Source organism: Tamandua tetradactyla, chromosome 3 (genome assembly GCF_023851605.1).
Source record: "Tamandua tetradactyla isolate mTamTet1 chromosome 3, mTamTet1.pri, whole genome shotgun sequence".
Taxonomy (NCBI): Eukaryota; Metazoa; Chordata; class Mammalia; order Pilosa; family Myrmecophagidae; genus Tamandua; species Tamandua tetradactyla.
The window spans coordinates 105657183-105677404 of record NC_135329.1 but is presented as its reverse complement, the minus strand read 5'-3'; the positions used below and the strand labels follow the sequence as shown (position 1 = coordinate 105677404).

At 34.8% G+C, this 20222-nt stretch overlaps 1 protein-coding gene across 2 annotated transcripts in view; it reads left to right on the top strand.

Annotated features, from left to right (window-relative positions):
* Positions 1 to 20222, top strand: part of DARS1 (aspartyl-tRNA synthetase 1) — an 83245-nt gene that overhangs the window by 16769 nt on the left and 46254 nt on the right. For both annotated transcript variants that reach the window (XM_077153678.1, XM_077153675.1), the window contains exon 4: positions 5753 to 5855. In XM_077153678.1, the coding sequence (XP_077009793.1) occupies positions 5753 to 5855 (103 nt within the window). The remainder of the gene's footprint in view (positions 1 to 5752; positions 5856 to 20222) is intronic.

The window sequence follows — 20222 nt, the reverse complement described above, 5'->3', positions numbered from 1 at the left end:
TTCTGGTGAGTTTTCAAAGAATACAAAAATAGTGATACTTCCTTTTATACTTCTCTACTGCCCCTCCTCTGCCCTCAACCCTTCCTAGTCACTTTTAATGATTTGATCAGTGTCCTTCCAGATCTTTATTAACAATACATGTATGTGCACATACACACATACATACATACAGTTTTGTTTTTTGTGTGAATTTCTAGTTCATCTTATTTTATATAAATAACGTGATATTTTACATATTGTTCTTCAGCTTTTCCTATTTTTAATTAATAACGTTTCTTGGAGATCCTTCCATGATACATTTATAGATTTACATGAGGAAGTATTTCCCCAAAATAGATACCTAGAAGTGGAATTAATAGGTTGAAGGATATGCAAATGTGTATTTAGAATTTTGTTAGGACCAGATTACACTCCACAACTACCTTCCTATATCTGATATATAGGGAAAACGTATTTTAATAAATATGATTTATTTGGACTCTGTGCTTTAACTCCAGAAATAATAAGACATTAAAACTGGACTTGGAGAAGCAACCCATGTTGACAACTTCAAGGAGAACAGCACTCTGAATAAACCATGGTATGGAAATGGAAGTGTTAGAATTAAGTGTCAAAAGTGTGACAGTTAAAATCTTGTGCAAAAGTATTGTGTATGTTTATATAATAAATGCCAGTGTAGATTTTTTTATCCAGATTAAGGGAAGTACTTTAAACATTTAAAAAAATCAAAATCAGATTTCTTACAGTTGGCTTCATATATAACATTCCTAAAAGTGAAATATCTTTAGATTGGAGCAAGGAGAAATGTTTAACTTCTAATACACTTAAAATTAGTTTCTTCCAAGCATGAAAAGCTTGTAAACTAATTAAATATGCATATTAAAAGAGTAATTGGAGGGTCTGTAATTCCTTTTGCATTTTATACATAATACATGGAAGTCCTTGGCACAAAATAATTCTCTTACACTACCATTCTTACTGAAAATTTATTTGTATTTCCAAGATAACTAGTTTTTTTGGTAGTCAGGTAAATTAGGATTTTAACACTAAAGGTCAGAACTTCAGCTTACTTCCATATAATTCATGTAAGACCATTTATTATGCAATAATACATGGAAACTACAGAAAAATGTTTAGATCTGTTTTGTTCCCTAACTGATTAACATGATCCACAATTGTTATTCGTTTGCCAGTTATGCTTATTTTACTTATTCTATTTTTATTTGATATCCTCTTCTGCACTTACTAAGCTTTAAAAGATCATTTTACCTTGATGATTTCAACTACATACATTTTATTTTGTAAATAGGTGTTTCTGAAATGAAATGTACCTGTTTAACTTATATTTTAACTTATAAAGAATGAGGGAAAATACTAAATTTGAGTATTAAGAAAATAAAGTACATTATGTAAATAATTCAAGAGCTTGCCAGCCTAAAGACAGTGGGAAAAGATTCTATACTTAGGATAGCTGTATGTCTTTGATAACCCAGTTCTGTCCCAAAGTCCCACTTCTCTGCTCTGAGTCTAGAGTAACACTTTTGTTTTACTACCTATGATGTTTGTTCTTTAGCTCAGAAATAAAGATTGCATCTGTTATTATAAAGGAAGGGGTCCAACTTGAAATTTTTCTGAAACAGTACTCTTGTGTAAATTTAAGAAATAAACTGCCTCTTCTAAAAACATAATCAAAATGTAATGTAAATTTTGTATTGGAAATTAAATGTGAAATATCTAAAAATGGTGAGTTCATTCAGTTGTTTTGATCATTAACTTTGTTTTCCTTTCTTTAAACTGTCTTCTGTGATGCAAAGGTCCATTGAGAAGAAAGATGAATAATAATGAGTGGTTGAGAAATCTGTCCTCTAAAGTTCCTCTATTGTGCAGTGAGAGCTTTTCTACTAAATTGAGGAATTACGTATTTGTTTCTTAGAATAAAAAAACCATATATAGACATGGTTAAAATTAAAATTCCAATAGTACAGAAAGATATAAAATGAAAAATAGAAGTCTTAGAGTTCCTATCTTCTCCATCTCACCACAAGCTCTTCCCTTTAAGATAACCAGCAATACTGTTTCTTGTATATCCATCCAGAAAAAAAATGCATTTACAAGCATGTATTTGTATGTATGATTCTATTCTTTGTTTAAAAGATTTACATAGAAAGCATCATGCACACCCTGCTCCCTGTAATCAGTGTCTATAACCTAACATTGAGCTAAGCAGATCCTGCAGTGCTCCTTGTATCATCAACCAGAGCCAAAGAAAGGATGATGTTTACTAGCACCTGGCAATAACATGGTCTCAAAATTATTTGATATAGGTAGTCTGAGTGGACAGTTGTGTTTACCAGGAAGCCAGTGCTGAATGTTTTGTTTTGAGTTTTGAAAAAGTTCTTTTAAGTGGACATCAGGTTCTAGTATTTGATTTCTAGTGTGCTTTGAACACAGAAAACTTGGCAGCTATAGCACTAGAGACCCATGGAGACCTGTTCCACCAGTGAAGACTACACAAATATTAGTGATAATAGCTGTGGTAGTTAGATTCAGTTGTCACCTTGACCAGGTGAAGGCACCTAGTTCTGTTGCTGTGGACATGAGCCAATGGTATTTGAACCTCATCTGTTGCTGATTGCATCTGCAGTCGGCTAGGTGGTATGCCTGCTGCGATGAATGATGTTTGATTTAATTGACTGGTGCTTAAATGAGAGAGCGCAATGTAGCACAGCAAAAGCAGCTCATCATACCTCATCTCAGCACTTGCAGCTTAGCCCAGGCCTTTGGAGATGCAGAAAGGAATCACCCTGGGGAAAGTTGTTGGAACCCAGAGGCCTGGAGAGAAGGCCAGCAGAGATCACCCTGTGCTTTCCTGCGTAAGAAAGAACCTCAGTTGAACGTTAGTTGCCTTTCCTCTGAAGAACTAATGAAATAAATCCTTGCTGTCAGCAATTTATGAGGGAACATTTTTCACTCAATTCTCCCAAGCATTGGATATTATTATTTTAAAATCTTTGTTAACTTCAGGAGTAAATGATCTTTGCTTACCTCAACTTGCGTTACTTTCATGACCAGTAACATTTTTCCTTGTATTTATTTACTGAGTTTTTTCCCTCAAGTTATCAGTTCTGGTCTATTGGGATCTCAATGTTCTTTAACTTATATTTTTAATCTTTATATATTAAAGATAGAAACTTTTATATAGATTGTATATCATTTATTCATCAAATATTGTCCCCGGAGTATTTTCTTTTAATATTTTTGCGTGAAGACATTTTATCATTTTTAAACTTAGAAAGTTCTTTCCTCCTGTATAGTATTGTATAATATTCAGTTTCATTTTTTACTTTTTTATGAGTTGATATCTTTTGATCTCCTGATTTTCATCTAGAATTGGAATCTTTTAATCTAATAAGGTCTATTCTCAATTCTTTATTATTATTTTATTTTATTGCTCTGACCTGGCAGTTTGAGTGCTGGTGCAACATTTTTACTTACTGTATGCTTTTAATATGTTATGATATGCTCATGGGACTTGTCTTACTACTTCATTCTCTTCCATCCATTGACTTTTTTTGAGGTTTAATTTTAGAGTTATATATAATAAACACATTAAATATTAGGAGAAAACATTGAGCATTCTTATTCTTAGGCAGCTGCAACCTGCAAATTCTGTTCATTTCACCTATAACTATTGGTTTCATTGTTTCTTTTCCATAATAAGCATGTGCATTTGCTTCCATCATGAATGTCTGCCAAATATTTACCTTTGTGTTCTCAGCACCCAGCATAGTTTTTGCACATAATGGTTCAGCTGCAAAATAGGTTCATCATTTCTCAATATGTAGTCATCAGTAGTGGTGCTATTAATAATAATAATAGCAGTTAACTTTAATCAAGTGTCTGGCATAAGCATTATATAATCCTCAAGAAAACACCATGGGTTTGTTATTTTCTCCAATTTATAGATGAAGAAGCTGAGGTATAAAGGTGGTTAATAATTTTCCCCATTTCCTGCCTGTTAGGAAATGATCCCAGACCTTTTGATTTTGGAGCTTTTACTCTTTACCAAACCCTTACACTAGATGTTACCCATAGTGCTGACCCATGGATGTTTTCCTGTACTTACCCTTTGCAAGCCTTGTAGAGCTCTCCATTCTCTCAAGATCCTTTTGAACATTGAAGTCTAAAATCTTCATCATAAAATGGCTTTGTTATGCAGGTAGAATCTGTTGTGCCTCTTTCTGCACTATTATAGTTCCTAAAATTCGGCAGTTTTTAATGCATGTTACCTTCCATGTCATGCCAACATTCTGTTCTGAGTGGAGTAATGTCTGGCTGTGGTTTCAATAGTAGTGCCTAGTTAATGTCATTTTGATCTATCTGCAAGATTCTCTCTGATAGCAACCTTTATCTATCCAGAAGCTTAAAATCCTTTTGACTATGTTTAGTATCGTGCAACTTTTTAAGATTTCACTTTGTTACTGGGTCACACTCCAAAGGAAAAGGGAAAATTAGGAATCATCTGTTTAATGGTAAAAATCTGTTGATCAGAGATGACTCAAAAACCAACTTTTGAGTCATCTGATTTTTACCATTTCTAAGTAAGGACAGATTGTATCTGTGTTGATAGTTTATTTGCAGCCTTTTTTTAAACGTCTGATTGCTGTCTGATTTGCATTTCAAAATACTGTATGTTGAAAGTAATTATAAGTCTGCTTGCATTTTGGCTTGGGGGGGCAGGGGGCAAGGCTGATTCACAATTTAAAAGGTAATCTTTTTTTTTTTTTAAGATAATTCTCAATTTAAAAACCAAAATCTTTTGATGTTTTGCAGGACAACCTGATGAGAAAAGGGGTCTTGAAAAGATTTAACTAATTTTGTGAGGAAATAGTTTTCCAGAATTCAATCACAGACTTTAAAAAGATCTGCTTTGGAAGGAAAGGAATTATCACAGAATACATAGTGACTGAAATCCATTATAAATGATATCTGTCAGAAGGTTAAGAATAAGGAATAACAATTCCTTATGAAAGGAGGGTGAAGCAAAAGCTCAGGATATATAAAAAGAAAACTGGTTATGGGGTATAAAGAAGATGATCTTTTATGGACAATGTAAGTTATACAGAGTAAAAAAAATGTGGAGCTGTTATAAAGTGTGAAGGATTAGAAAGATGACAGAACAAGTAAGAAAAATGGAACAGGAAAGGAACTAACCTATCATTCTAAACGCTGTTTAAAATGCACTTTGGTAGGAAATAAGAACACTGTAGATGGGCCACCACTAGAATGCTGGTGTTCTTGTTTGTTAATAGCACTTTATTAGCACTTTTGTGGTTACATGAGTGACGCTCCCATGGCAGTAGCACTGTGCCTTTGCCTGTAGAATGTACTAGTGGTTGAGTAAATGTTGAAGGTGATCTGAAGTTATTTGAAATTTGTTTGATAAATCAATTCCATGACAAAATAATTTTTTTGATTTGTAATGATTTCTATTTTAATTTAGTGCTTTGTTGATGTTCTCATAACAAACGTGAGAAGCACGTCTTGTTAATCTTAATAAGAACTTGATTTTCTATAAAGCATGTCATTTGAGTATGATCATTTTATCTTTGGAGGCCGGATACACATATATACATGCCTGATGAATAGAGTAAAATTTGGCCTGATTTTAAGGTAGAGGAACATTTTCCTTCTTTGTAAAACCTTAAGTAGCATGTCCTTAATATACTTGCATTCTTTCTGTCTCATTCAGGAAAGCAGTGTTTCTTAGTCCTACGCCAGCAGCAGTTTAATGTTCAGGCTCTTGTGGCTGTGGGAGACCATGCAAGCAAGCAGATGGTTAAATTTGCTGCCAAGTAAGTAAGCTATTATATCCTGTTGTCAGAATAAACAATGGTGGGAACCAAGACTCCCAGGGGTTTGGACCATTTTCACACATTAACATCAATGCTTCGTTTGTTTAAAAATGTAGTTATTTAAATTGTCAGTTCAATGTTGCTGAATACATTAAACTTACAAAAGACAAAATACGGAGCACAGGCTTGAAATTCATTTGGAACTGCTGAAGCAGCACTCTCTTCAGACAAGTCACAAGTAGAGTAACAAAAAGCCTGGCAGCCTCAACATAGCAGAACAACTTTATTTTGTTGTGTTTGTTGAGTTTCATTTCCTCCCCCTTCTTCAGTTTGAGATTTGCATATGAGCAACAAGTTTTCTAACCAAATAATAAAAGTGTTTAAATAAAAGAATATAGTTGGGGAAAAGAGTCTCTCTTAAAGGAAGGAAAAACAAATGTTAACCTTTAAACCTGTGACACCAAAGGAGTTAAAAAAGAATAATAAAAATTGCTTTTGCTTCCTGGCCCCCTGCACCCTGCCCCCCAAAAAAGTCTTGCTTTCTGGCTCAGGGTTCCCTTAGAAGTACATATTTTGGTTCAGTTTGCAAGAGGCAGAGCAGTGATATAATGGAAGTGTGGTTATATAGGCTCTAAGGTAATGAGTGATTTGATGGTTGGTTAGTTTTGTTTTTTTTGTATGTTTTCCTCAGTTTAATCAGAATTTTATTTCCATGGTATTGATCAGACATGAAAAAATGGACAACCTTTACATTTTATGTAATAGAGTACATCTTAGGTGTAAATGTTTTTTTAAAGAAAAAATTCCATGTAGAATAAATGCTATATTTTTTATTTTGATTTTTAATTTCTGTTCTTTAGATATATGCTTTCAAAGATGAGTTTATATAGCTAGAATTATTAAATTTAGGACTGGTAAATTCATGAAAATATTATCTAATTTAATATCCTAATTTATGTTTGGGCCCTCCCTGACCATCCAGCACAGTGCTTTACTTATTAAATTAAGTTGTATTTTTTATCATAGTAACACTTGCACTCAGGTTTTAAAAATCCACTGCCATTAATTTTGTCAATTCCTTGATGAATTCTGTTATACCAGTACTACTAATGCTGTGACCCCACCTTTCTCTATCTCCCAATCCTGCTGCCTAGAGACTTTTGTCTCTTCTAATCAGTATCTTCTAGTAAATAAGGTTTATTTGTTTTCATCTCATAGTCTGAAAGAGTGTGCTTCTGGGGTGCATTTGTCATCTAGCATTTTAAGATCAATCTGTAGTCTATAAAGTGTGACATAAATGGAGCTTGGTCCCTAGAAATAAATGTTTTCGACGTGAGAGCTTTCTAGAAAAGAAGAAAAAAATACCCTGGAAACAACAGACATGTATGCTAAATTATGTTTAATATATTGAAGAATACTGAGAAAAAGTCAACTTTATATTTATTTGATTCTAAAAAGTAATATATGAAACTGACACTTGTACATAGAATGTATTTTTCCATTAAACTCCATCATAAACCTCAGTGTTATATTACTAAAGAGAAGATTCTTGCCCAAAAATCCTTTGAAAAATTCTACTTTTAATACCCACTGAGAAACAGTCTACTGAAGAGGGAGGTCAGTCCATGTGCCTTTAGAAGTAGACACATTAAAGTAATCCACAAATAGTCATTTCTCATTATTTTGGGTCTTCTCAGAAATGCCCCAAGACTTCACTAAATAACAGCGATTGAACATGCCATATGTCAACCAAAGCTTAGTAGCTGAAAGCGCTATTTGCAAATGTTCTCCCAAACAGAATTTAGTTCACTAATGTCATTGTAATATATAAATTAAAGAAAGACTTTCATCCGAATGGGATAGTATAAGGGTGGTCTTTCTTTAAGAAAAGGGAAGGGTTTAGATAATGTCATCTTAATTCCATATGTAATTCCTGAAGAGGAACTCAGTCAAGATCTGGATCTAATTCATTCTTAACGATCAAGTTGTAACTTGGAGTTTTGGATTTTTTTCTCTGTCTTTTTTTTAAGAGCAAAGAATGTATAGCTATTTTTAGTCTGTAAGAATTTTGGACTTTATATAGTTAGTAATGTGTGAGAAAAGGTAGTTTCATAATAGAGGTGTGGAAAAGTTATAAAGCCTTTGACTGGTTATAGACAATTGAATGGAACAGATTTTATACAATAGGCTTAATGTGTGGTATTTAGATTATAATTATTGAACTTTGGCACAGCTCATATGTTAAGAAATTGAGTCTAAGCACTTGAGAACATGTGTTAATAATGGCTTTAGCTGCCTTGTGAAAAAGGAGCATTCACATAACTAAGACTGGTGAAATATGATTCATTTTTACTTTCGTGATTCGTTGGTAAGATAATTTTCTTAGGAACATGATTTTATCCTTCAAATGGGTTAGTTAGCTTGTCTTTTTTGTGTGTGATTATTACTACACCAAGACTTACCTTCCTTGGTAATAGAAACCTAGGGTACACATCCTTTCCCACAGACAACCAGTAGTATGATACTTATATTCAAACTACCACATTTTTTAAAGAAGATAATGAAGGATAGGACAAGTTTACTTTGAAAAATTATCTGCTCTATTCATAAATAATAATAAATGGTGGTGTAATTTCAGCTCTATATAACTTGTAGAACTTATTTGGAAAAAAGATTTGTGGTTGTTTTTCTTTCTTTAAAATTCCTTTCCTAAAAATTGTCTTTACTAGCTTGGCTTTATATAAACGGTGTGCTTTATTTAAAAAGGGGATGTGTTCACTTCATTGTGAATACAAAATATTAAGGTAGCTTTTAAACATTCATCTTTGAAGTAATTTCTCTAACAGTACCATTTGATAATAAATAAGCTCCTGGTGAACTGACACTTACTGTTTTAATGCAATTTTATTGAGATATAGTTACACAGCATAGAAACCAGCTGAAGTATACAATCACAGGCTTACAGTATCGTCACATGGTTGTGCATACATCCCCATAATCAAATTTAGAACATTTTCATTATTCCAGTAAAAAAAAAACCTTAATCCTCCCATACCCCTTACTCCACCTCCCATATTATTGACCCACAGTATTGGTGTGGTGCATTTGTTACTGTTGATAAAAGACTATTAAAATATTACTGTTAACTATAGTCTATACTTTGCAATAGGTACTTTTTTTTCCATAACCCCCTCTATTATTAACTCTTTATAAATAGTGTCATACATCTGCTCTCATACATAAAAGAAATTTTTTTTATTTGTGCAGTTAATCATGGACATTGTCCACCACAAAGTCACTGTGTTATATATTCCCATTGAACTTGACACTTTTTAAAACAAGAATCTAAGGTTTTATTAAGGGCCATAAAACAATTTCAAGTATGAAATCATGCAAAGTATGTTCTCTAACCATAACAGAATTAAACCAGATATCAAGAAGAGAAAGATAACTGGAAAGTCCTGAGTTTGGAAATTAATATTCTGTAACATCATCTGAGAATAGTATCTCATCATTTTTGCAGGCTTTTTAAATATTTTTCATTGGGTTTTATTATTCCTGTCATCTTTCAAGTGCGTATTTCTTATCAGTTCTATGCTAGTTATTTTACTTTGCTGTCATTTTAGTGAATGGGGGTCATTTTTTCCATTTTATATTCTAACTGGTTATAATTGTTGTGAAGACCATTGATTTTTCACATTTATTTTGTATTTCTCCAAGTTACTGAACTCTGTATTTCTAATAAATTTTAGGTGGTTGTCTTAAAAAAAAATAGAATCTAAGGTGTAAAATTATTGTTAAATCATAAATAACAATAAAAAGGAGAAATCCCTCTATTTGACAGTCACAGACATAAAATAAAAGTTTTTATAATGTGCAGTGATCTAACTATTACTTATTAATATCATTATTATTATACCATATTGCAAAAATGTAAGCTCACAATTACAGAAGCTCACATAGACTTTCTGTTTTTAGGCATAAAAGGTAATCCAATTTTCAGATATGGTACCACAGTGAAAGTAATTATATAGTTATTTACTAAAATCTTAACATCTGAGAATATTCTGCATATCTCCCCAAGTAAGTTTTTAAAGATATTTAGCTTCAATTTTGTTTTGTTTTTTCTTTTTACAGTTCTTTATAATTTCTGCCACGTTATTTGGGTTAGAACAAATAGTCCAATCATTTGTTAAACTAGTATTTATTGAGGGATACATACTTTTTTTGTTTCTACCATAAGTCCATGCTTGCCAGAAGTTTCTTTTTAATGCTAGTTTTATCTAAATCTTTAATGGTAATCTGTTTCCAATCATGTCCAATCTTAATTCTCCCTGCTGGTTCCCTGCCCATTTAACTGTTTTATTTCCCACTGTTTCCCAGTATGTACTCTTCAGATTGGGCAGACTCTACATGCCCGCAGTGTCCTTTCTCTTCACTTTTCTTATTTAAAAGGCTTGGGCTTGACAGAAAAACCTTTCAACCAGCCAGGTCCCACACCCAGGGAAATCTGATCAAATGCCCAGACACCAGCAGAAAATAATGGATGACGCTCGGAAAATTGAAGATATGGCCCAGTCAAAGGAACAAATCAATAGTTCAAATGAGATACAGGAGCTGAGACAACTAATGCTGAATATACGAACAGAAATGGAAAAACTCTTCAAAAACCAAATCAATAAGTTGAGGGAGGACATGAAGAAGACATGGGCTGAACAAAAAGAAGAAATATAAAATCTGAAAAAACAAATCACAGAACTTAAGGGAGTGAAGGACAAAGAAGAAAAAATGGAAAAACAATGGATACCTACAATGGTAGATCTAAAGAGACAGAAGCTACAATTAGTGAACCGGAGGATGGAACATCTGAATTCCAAAAAGAAACAGAAACTATAGGGAAAAGAATGGAAAAACTTGAGCAGGGGATCAGGGAACTGAATGACAATATGAAGCGCACAAATATACGTGTTGTGGGTGTCCCAGAAGGAGAAGAGAAGGGAAAAGGAGGAGAAAAACTAATGGAAGAAATTATCACTGAAAATTTCCCAACTCTTATGAAAGACCTAAATTTACAGATCCAAGAAGTGCAGCGCACCCCAAAGAGAATAGACCCAAATAGGCGTTCTCCAAGACACTTACTAGTTAGAATGTCAGAGGTCAAAGAGAAAGAGAGGATCTTGAAAGCAGCAAGAGAAAAACAATCTGTCACATACAAGGGAAACCCAATAAGACTATGTGTAGATTTCTCAGCAGAAACCATGGAAGCGAGAAGACAGTGGGATGATATATTTAAATTACTAAAAGAGAAAAACTGCCAACCAAGACTTCTATATCCAGCAAAATTGTCCTTCAAAAATGAAGGAGAAATTAAAACATTTATAGACAAAAAGTCACTGAGAGAATTTGTGACCAAGAGACCAGCTCTGCAAAAAATACTAAAGGGAGCACTAGAGTCAGATACGAAAAGACAGAAGAGAGAGGTATGGAGTAAAGTGTAGAAAGAAGGAAAATCAGATATGATATATATAATACAAAAGGCAAAATGGTAGAGGAAAATATTATCCAAACAGTAATAACACTAAAAGTTAATGGACTGAATTTCCCAATCAAAAGACATAGACTGGCAGAATGGATTACGATCCAGCAATACCACTGCTAGGTATCTACTCAAAGGACTTAAGGGCAAAGACACAGACGGACATTTGCACACCAGTGTTTATAGCAGCATTATCTACAATTGCAAAGAGATGGAAACAGCCAAAATGTCCATCAACAGACGAGTGGCTAAACAAACTGTGGCGTATACCTACGATGGAATATTATGCAGCTTTAAGACAGACTAAGCTTATGAAGCATGTAATAACATGGATGGACCTAGAGAACATTATGCTGAGTGAGTCTAGCCCAAAACTAAAGGACAAATACTGTATGGTCCCACTGATGTGAATGACATTTGAGAATCAGCTTGGAATATATCATTGGTAACAGAGACCAGCGGGAGTTAGAAACAGGGTAAGATAATGGGTAATTGGAGCTGAAGGGATACAGACTGTGCAACAGGACTAGATACAAAAACTCAAAAATGGACAGCACAATAATACCTAAGTGTAATGTAACTATGTTGGAACACTGAATGAAGCTTTCAGTGTAACTTTCACAGGAACAAGATAGTTTTGTAAAATTATCAATTGATACTTTATTAAAATTGTCATTGGTATATTTCTCTTTGCAGAATGTTGGTTATCCTGAACCAACTTCAAAGTAGATGTTTTATGTAATTGTGAAAAGACATTTTTCATTTTACCGGTAATGAAGTCAAATACAAAAACAGAGTAAATGTAGGACTGATGCTGGGGCTACAGCTTTATGCAGTAATCAAATGTCAGCAGTTTAGTTTTAGCAAAACTTTAAATTAATATTGTTAATTTGATTTTTATTGTTTTTATAATCATTTTAATTTTCTTTAAAAGTTTGTTTTGATTTTAAAGCTAAAGGCTATAAGCATAAAGCATTTATATTAGTTTTATATTTGTAAGTATTTAAGAAACATAAAACTAGAGACTTGGCTCTGCCTCTATTTGCTAATCAATTATACCTCATTCTTTAGAGATAAGATATTCTTTAAATATCTATATTTCAGCTTGCCTAGAAAATACAAGTTTGAAATGTAGTATGATACTAACTCATTATAATTGAAATAAGTTACTTAGCCTTCCTGTGAACCAAGATTGTGCCATAGAATTGGAATGTGAATTTTTATTATCAAAAGGTGGGTTTAAATCTGCCGAGATCAAGATGGCAGAATGAGACACTTCATGCCTCTGTCCCCCACAGAAGCTTTTAACAGCCATCAAGAACTGGCAGAAACATCTTTTTCTAAGCTCCAGAAAACAATTAAAAGTCTATAGTAGTAGACACCAAGTCAAGAAAAATGGTACTTAAAAAGCACTAGGAACTCTTAGTGCATCTGCTGGCCCCTCCCTCACCCCTCATTGGTTTGGTGCTTAGCCAGCATGTGCTCCTAGTACAGATCCCTGGTACAAGTCCCAGAGGGAGCAGAGCCCCTTATGCTCATCCTGTGAGCATGTATGTCTGCCCCATCTATCTGATGGTGGCCTGAGTGTCTCCCCATGCCAGAATTTACCCTGTGTGTAGAAGGCATTTCACAAAGCTCTACTACAGAACACTGTTGGAGAGCAGTCAAGTTGTACTGCCTGGGACAAAAGATTGTTGGCTGTAGAACACAGTACAATGCCTGGGATTCTGAGGGAACTATTTCTTAGGGAAGAAGGAATATTCCTAACCATGTAAATGGGAGAATTCCTAGGCCCACTTGCACATGTACAAGAAAAGACGCATTTAGAAAGCATTAGGCCCCTACGCTTTGGCCTGGAGCTGTTCTCTGAATATATTATATTGATAAACTAAAGGAAAGTGAAGGAAAGCACTTGTACAGGTCAATCTGCAAAGACTGGGGAAGGTATTTTCTTTTTTCTTTATTTTTTTGTTTTTTAATTAAAAAAATATAGCAACAAACGCAAACATTCTTAACGTAATCATTCCGTTCTACATATATAATCAGTAATTCACAATATCATCACATAGTTGCATATTCATCATCATGACCATTTCTTAGAATATTTGCGTCACTTCAGGAAAAGAAATAAAAAGACAACAGAAAAAAATTCGTACATACCATACCCCTTACCCCTTCCTTTCATCGATCACTAGCATTTCAATCTACTAAATTTATTTTAACTTCTGTTCCCCCTATTATTTATTTTTATTCCATATGTTTTACTTAACTGTTGATAAGGAGATAAAAGGAGCATCAAACACAAAGTTTTCACAATCACACAGTCACATTGTGAAAGCTATATCATATAATCATCTTCAAGAAACATGGCTACTGGAACACAGTTCTACATTTTCAGGCAGTTCCCTCCAGCCTCTCCATTACATCTTGACTAACAAGGTGATATCTGTTTAATGAGTAAGAACAACCTCCAGAACAATCTTTGACTCTGGAATCTCTCAGCCATTGACATTTTATTTTGTCTCATTTCACTTTTCCCCCTTTTGGTCGAGAAGGTTTTCTCAGTCCCTTGATGTTGAGTCCCAGTTCATTCTAGGATTTCTGTCCCACGTTGCCAGGAAGGTCCAACCCCTGGGAGTCACGTCCCACGTAGACGGGAGGGCAGTGAGTTTGCTTGTTGTATTGGCTGGAGAGAGAGGCCACATCTGAACAACAAAAGAGATTCTCTTTGGGGTGACATTTAGGCCTAATTTTAAGTAGGTTTGACTTATCCTTTGTGGGGTTAAGTTTCATATGAACAAACCCCAAGATTGGGGGCTCAGCCTATTGCTTTGGTTGTCTGCACTGCTTGTGAGAATATCAAGAATTCTCTGCTTGGGGAAGCTGAACTTTTTTCCCCCTTTCTCACCATATCCCCAAGGGGACTTTGCAAATACTTTTTTACTCACTGTTCAGATCTCTTTGGGATTTATTGGGGAACCACTCTGGACAAACATACAAAATCTTATGTCCTACTCAAGGTTCCACATACTTATGGCGTTCGGTTAAGCTGTCCACATCAGTTATATTAGGAACTGCGCTAGTCACAATATCAATTTTGTACCAAATAAACATTTTTTGCTTTAGTCTCACATATAAGTTAAAATTTTAAAATATTAATTACCATCTATTTTCAGCACCCTACAGCAATGACATTGTCCTTTGTTCTTCCTCATGCAAAAAAGTTTTAAAATTTGTACGTTTAGTCATTATCATTATACACTCCAGGCATTCCTAGATCACACCATCTCAGTCTTTATCATTTCTTTCTGATTTCATTTCTGCCCCCATCCCTCCTCCCTCTATCAATCTCACATTCAGATTCATTCATTGTTCTAACATAATTGTATTACAGTTAGGTAGTATTGTGCTATCCATTTCTGAGTTTTTACGATCAGTCCTGTTGCACAATCTGTATCCCTTCAGCTCCAATTATCCAATATCTTACCCTATTTCTATCTCCTGATGGTCTCTGTTACCAATGAAATTCTCCAGCTTTATTCACTAATGTCATTTCATATCAGTGAGACCATACAGTATTTGTCCTTTTGTTTCTGGCTAATCACACTCAGCATAATGTCCATCCATTGTTACATACTTCATAACTTTATTCTGTCTTACAGCTGCTTAATATTCCATCATATGTATATACCACAACTTGCTTAGCCACTCAGCTGTTGATGGACATTTGGGCTGTTTCTGTCTCTTGGCAATTGTCAATAATGCTTCTATAAACATTGGTGTGAAAATGTCTGTGTTTAATTTTGAGGTGTTCCCATTTCTTTATTTCTTTCTTCAGTGCTCATGCTTTGGGTGCGAAGTCTAGGAAACCACCTCCTATTATAAGATTTATATAAGATATTTCCCTACATTTTCTCCTAATAGTTTTATGGTCTTAGATCTAATGTTTAGTTATGTCTTTGATCCATTATGAGTTTATTTTTGTATAGAGTGTGAGATATGGATCCTCTTCAATGCTTTTGCATGTGGATATCCAGTTCTCTAGGCACCATTTATTGACTGCCTTATCAAAGTTCAATTGTCCATAGATGAGAGGGTCTATCTATATCTGAACACTCTGTTCTATTCCATTGGTCAGTATATCTATCTTTCTGCCAGTACCATGCTGTTTTGACCACTGTAGCTTCATAATATGCCTTAAAGTCAGGTAGCATGAGACCTCCAACTTCATTTTTCTTTCTCAGGATACTTTTAGCTATTCTGGGCACCCTGCCCTTCCAGATAAATTTGATTATTGTTTTTCTGTTTCTGAAAAATAAGTTTTTGGGTTATTAATTGCTATTGCATTGACTCTGTTAATCAATTTAGGCAGAATTGATATCTCAGCTATATTTTAGTCTTCCAGTCCATGAACATGGGATGCCCTTCCATTTATTTAGGTTTTCTATGATTTCTTTTAACAATTTCTTAAAGTTTTCTTTGTACAGGTGTTTTGTCTCTTTAGTCAAATTTATTCCTAAATATTTTAATCTTCTGGTTGTAATTGTAAATGGAATTTTTTTTTCTTGATTTCCTCCTCAGATTGTTCATTACTAGTGTATAGAAACACTACAGATTTTTGAGTGTTGATCTTGTAACCTGCCACTTTGCTGTACTCATTTATTAGCTCTAGTAGTTTTGCTGTGGATTTTTCGGGGTATTTGATATACAGTATTATATCATCTGCAAACAGTGAGAGTTTTCCCTCTTCCTTTCCAATTTTGATGTCTTGTATTTCTTTTTCTTGTCTAATTGCTCTGGCTAGAACTTCCAACACTATGTTGAATAACAGTGGTGATAGTGGACATCCTTGTAAAGTTTTCCATTTTTCCCCTTTGAGGATGATGTTAGCTGTGGGTTTTTCATATATTCCCTTTATCATGTTGAGAAAGTTCCCTTCTATTTCTGTCCTTGGAAGTGTTTTCAACAGGAAAGGATGTGGAATTTTGTCAAATGCCTTTTCTGCATCAGTTGAGATGATCATATGGTTTTCTGCTTTGATGTGTTGATATGGTGTTTTACATTAATTGGTTTTCTTATGTTGAATCATCCTTGCATACCTGGGATGAATCCTACTTGGTCATGGTGTGAAATGCTTTTAATGTGTTGCTGGATTCGATTTGCTAGAATTTTGTTGAGGATTTTTGCATCTTTATTCATTAGAGAGATTGGTCTGTAGTTTTGTTTTGTTTTTTGTTGTTTTTTTTTTTTTTTTTTTGTAATATCTCTGTCTGGCTTTGGTATGAGGGTGATGTTAGCTTTGTAGAATGAGTTAAGTAGCTTTCCCTCCTCTTCAGTTTTTTTGAAGAGTTTGAGTAGGATTGGTACTAATTCTTCCTGGAGTGTTTGGTAGAATTCACCTGTGAAGCCATCTGGTCCTGGACTTTTCTTTTTGGGGAGCTTCTTAATGACTGTTTCAGTTTCTTTACTTGTGATTGGTTTGTTGAGGTCGTCTATTTCTTCTTGAGTCAAAGTTGGTTGTTCATGCCTTCTAGAAAGTTGTCCATTTCATATACATTGTTGAGTTTATTAGTATAAAGTTGTTCATAGTATCCTCTCAGTACTTCCTTTTTTTGTGTGGGGTCAGTGATTGTGTCTCCTCTTCCATTTCTGATTTTATTAATTTGCATCCTCTCTCTTCTTTTTTTCAACCTCACTAAAGATCCATCAATCTTATTGATTTTCCCATAGAACCAACTTCTGGTTTTGTTGATTTTCTTTATTGTTTTCATGTTCTCAATTTCATTTATTTCTGCGCTGTTCTTCATTGTTTATTTCCTTTGACTTGCTTTGGGGTTAATTTGCTGTTTCTTCTCTAGTTATTCCAAGTGGACAGTTAATGCCTCGATTTTTGCTCCTTCTTCTTTTTTGATAAAGGCATTTAGGGTAGTAAATTTCCTTCCTAGCTCTGCCTTTGCTGCATCCTATAAATTTTGACATGTTGTGTTTTCATTTTCATTTGCCTCGAAATCTTTACTGATTTCTCTGTAATTTCTTCCTTGATCCACTGGTTATTTTAGAGTGTGTTTTTGAGCCTCCATATGTATGTGAATTTCCTGGCACTCTGCCTACTGTTGATTTCCAACTTCATTCCTTATGATCTGAGAAAGTGCTTTGTATGATTGCAGTCTTTTAAAATGTATTTAGACTTGCTTTGTGACCCAGCATATGGGTCTATCCTTGAGAATGATCCATGTGCACTTGAGAAAAAGGTGTGTCCCGCTGTTGTGGGGTGTAATGTTCTATAAGTATCTGTTAAGTCTAGCTTATTTATTGTATTATTCAAATTCTGTGTTTCTTTATTGATCCTCTGTCTAGATGTTCGTTCATTGATGAGACAGGGAAATTGAAGTCTCCCAACTATTATGGTAGATGTGTCTATTTCTTTTTTCAGTGTTTGCCTCATGTATTTTGGAGCATTCTGGCTTGGGACATAATTATTTATGATTGTTATGTCTTCTTGTTAATTGTTCCTTTTATTAATACATAGTGTCCTCTTTGTTTTAACTGTTTTACATTTGCAGTCTAATTTGTTGGATATTAGTATAGCTACTCCTGCACTTTTCTGATTGTTATTTGCATGAAATATCTTTTCCCAATCTTTCACTTGCAATGTATGTTTTATCCTTGGGTCTAAGATGTATTTCCTATAGACAGCATATCAGTGGGTCCTGTTTTTTAATGCATTCTGCTAGTCTTTGTCTTTTGATTGGGGAGTTTAATCCATTAACATTTAGTGTTATCACTGTACAGGTAGTACTTTCTTCTACCATTTTGTGTTTTGGACTTTATATGTCACATCTCATTTTTCTTCTTTTTACCTTTACTGATAGTCATCATTTCTACACTCTTCTCCATACCTCTCTCTCCTGCCTTTTCTTATCTGCCTCTAGTGCTCCTTTTAGTATTTCTTGCAGAGCCGGTCTCTGGTCCCAAATTCTCTCAGTGATTTTTCAGCTGAAAATGTTTTAATTTCTCCCTCATTTTTGAAGGACAGTTTTGCTGGATATAGAACTCTTGGTTGGCAGTTTTTCTCTTTTAGTAATTTAAATATATCATCCCACTGTCTTTTTACCTCCAAGGTTTCTGCTGGGAAATCTACACATAGTCTTATTGGGCTTCCTTTGTATGTGATGGATTGCTTTTCTCTTGCTGCTTTCAAGATTCTCTCCTTCTCTTTGACATCTGAGGTTCTGATTAGTAAGTGTCTGTCCATTTGGATCTGTTCTCTTTGGGGTACGCTGCACTTCTTGGATCTATGATTTTAAGTCTTTCATAAGAGTTGGGAAATTTTCAGTGATAATTTCCTCCATTAGTTTTTCTCCTCCTTTTCTTTTCTCTTCTCCTTCTGAGCCACCCACAACACGTATATTCGTTTGCTCCATGTTGTCATTCAATTCCATGAATCCCTGCTCATATTTTTCCATTCTTTTCCCTGTATTTTTTTTTTTTTAACATGGGCAGGCACCGGGAATCGAGCCCGGGTCCTCGGGCATGGCAGGCAAGCACTCTTTCCTGCTGAGCCACCGTGGCCCGCCCTCCCTGTATTTTCTTTTCTTGTCAGATTTCAGATGTTCCATCCTCCAGTTCACTAATCCTATCTTCTGCCTCTTGAAATGTGACATTGTAGGTTTCCATTGTTTTTTTCATCTCTTCTAGTCTGTCTTTCATACTATGAATTGTTTTTTCAGACTTTCGATTTCTTCTTTTTGGTCATTCCTTGCTTTCTTTATATCCTCTTTCAATTCATTGATTTGATTTTTGATGAGGTTTTCCATGTCTGTTCGAACATTCTGAATTAATTGTTTCAACTCCTGTATCTCATTTGAATTGTTGATTTGTTCCTCCGACTGGGCCATATCTTCAATTTTCCTAGTAAGATTTGTTATTTTTTGCTGGTGTCTAGGCATTTAATTACCTTAATTAATTTATTCTGGAGATTGTTTTCACTCTTTTTACCTAGGATTTTCTTGCTGGATGAATTTGTTGTCTATCTGTTCTTTGATATTCAGTTCAGCTAATTCTGGACCTCTATCTTAGGTTTTGTTTAATATATCAGAATTTTTCAGTTCTTGTTTTCTTGTTTCTTGCCCTACCTGTATGGTGCCTTCCCCATTCTTCCCCCCTCCCCAACCTTGGGAAGGTCTTCTTAAGTATTATAGACCCCAAACCAAACTAGCCTTCTGTCAGGAGGAAAGAGTCACCTGCATCAGTTTTCCCTAAGGGTGAGACCCAGCAAGTTTAAAGACTTTCCTATGAAGTTTCTGGACTCTGTTTTTCCTATCCTGTCCAATATGTGGCACTTATCTGCCTGCAGGTCCCACCAGCATAAGGTAATATGGTACCTTTAACTTCAGCAGACTCTCCCTGTTGGGGGCATGGTAGAGACAGAGGAGAGGTTGTAGGTTGGCTTTAATTGCTTCAATTTTCCAAATCCTCGGGTCTGAATTCCTTGAGGGAGGGAATCTACCTAAGCTAGGCCCCACCCCTCTGCTGGGAAGGCACAGGCTCCAGACAAGCTCTCAACCAAACTTGTTTTTGCCTATGCCTGGGGCAGTTGCAGCCTGAGAAGCCCTGCTGCTGTATCCAAAGGAAGTGAAGCCTTTGTAGAAACAGAGTCACAAAAAAGATAGAGAAAAATCCTTTTCAGAGCAGGACCCCTATTCCTTGGGTTTGTGAATCAAGAGCATATGTTGGTATGTTCCTTTGTGTACCTTCAGATCCTATGTGCCCCCTCCTTTCCTTCAGGGCCCAGACCTTTTCAAGTATTATGTGCTATCTGATCCAGAAGT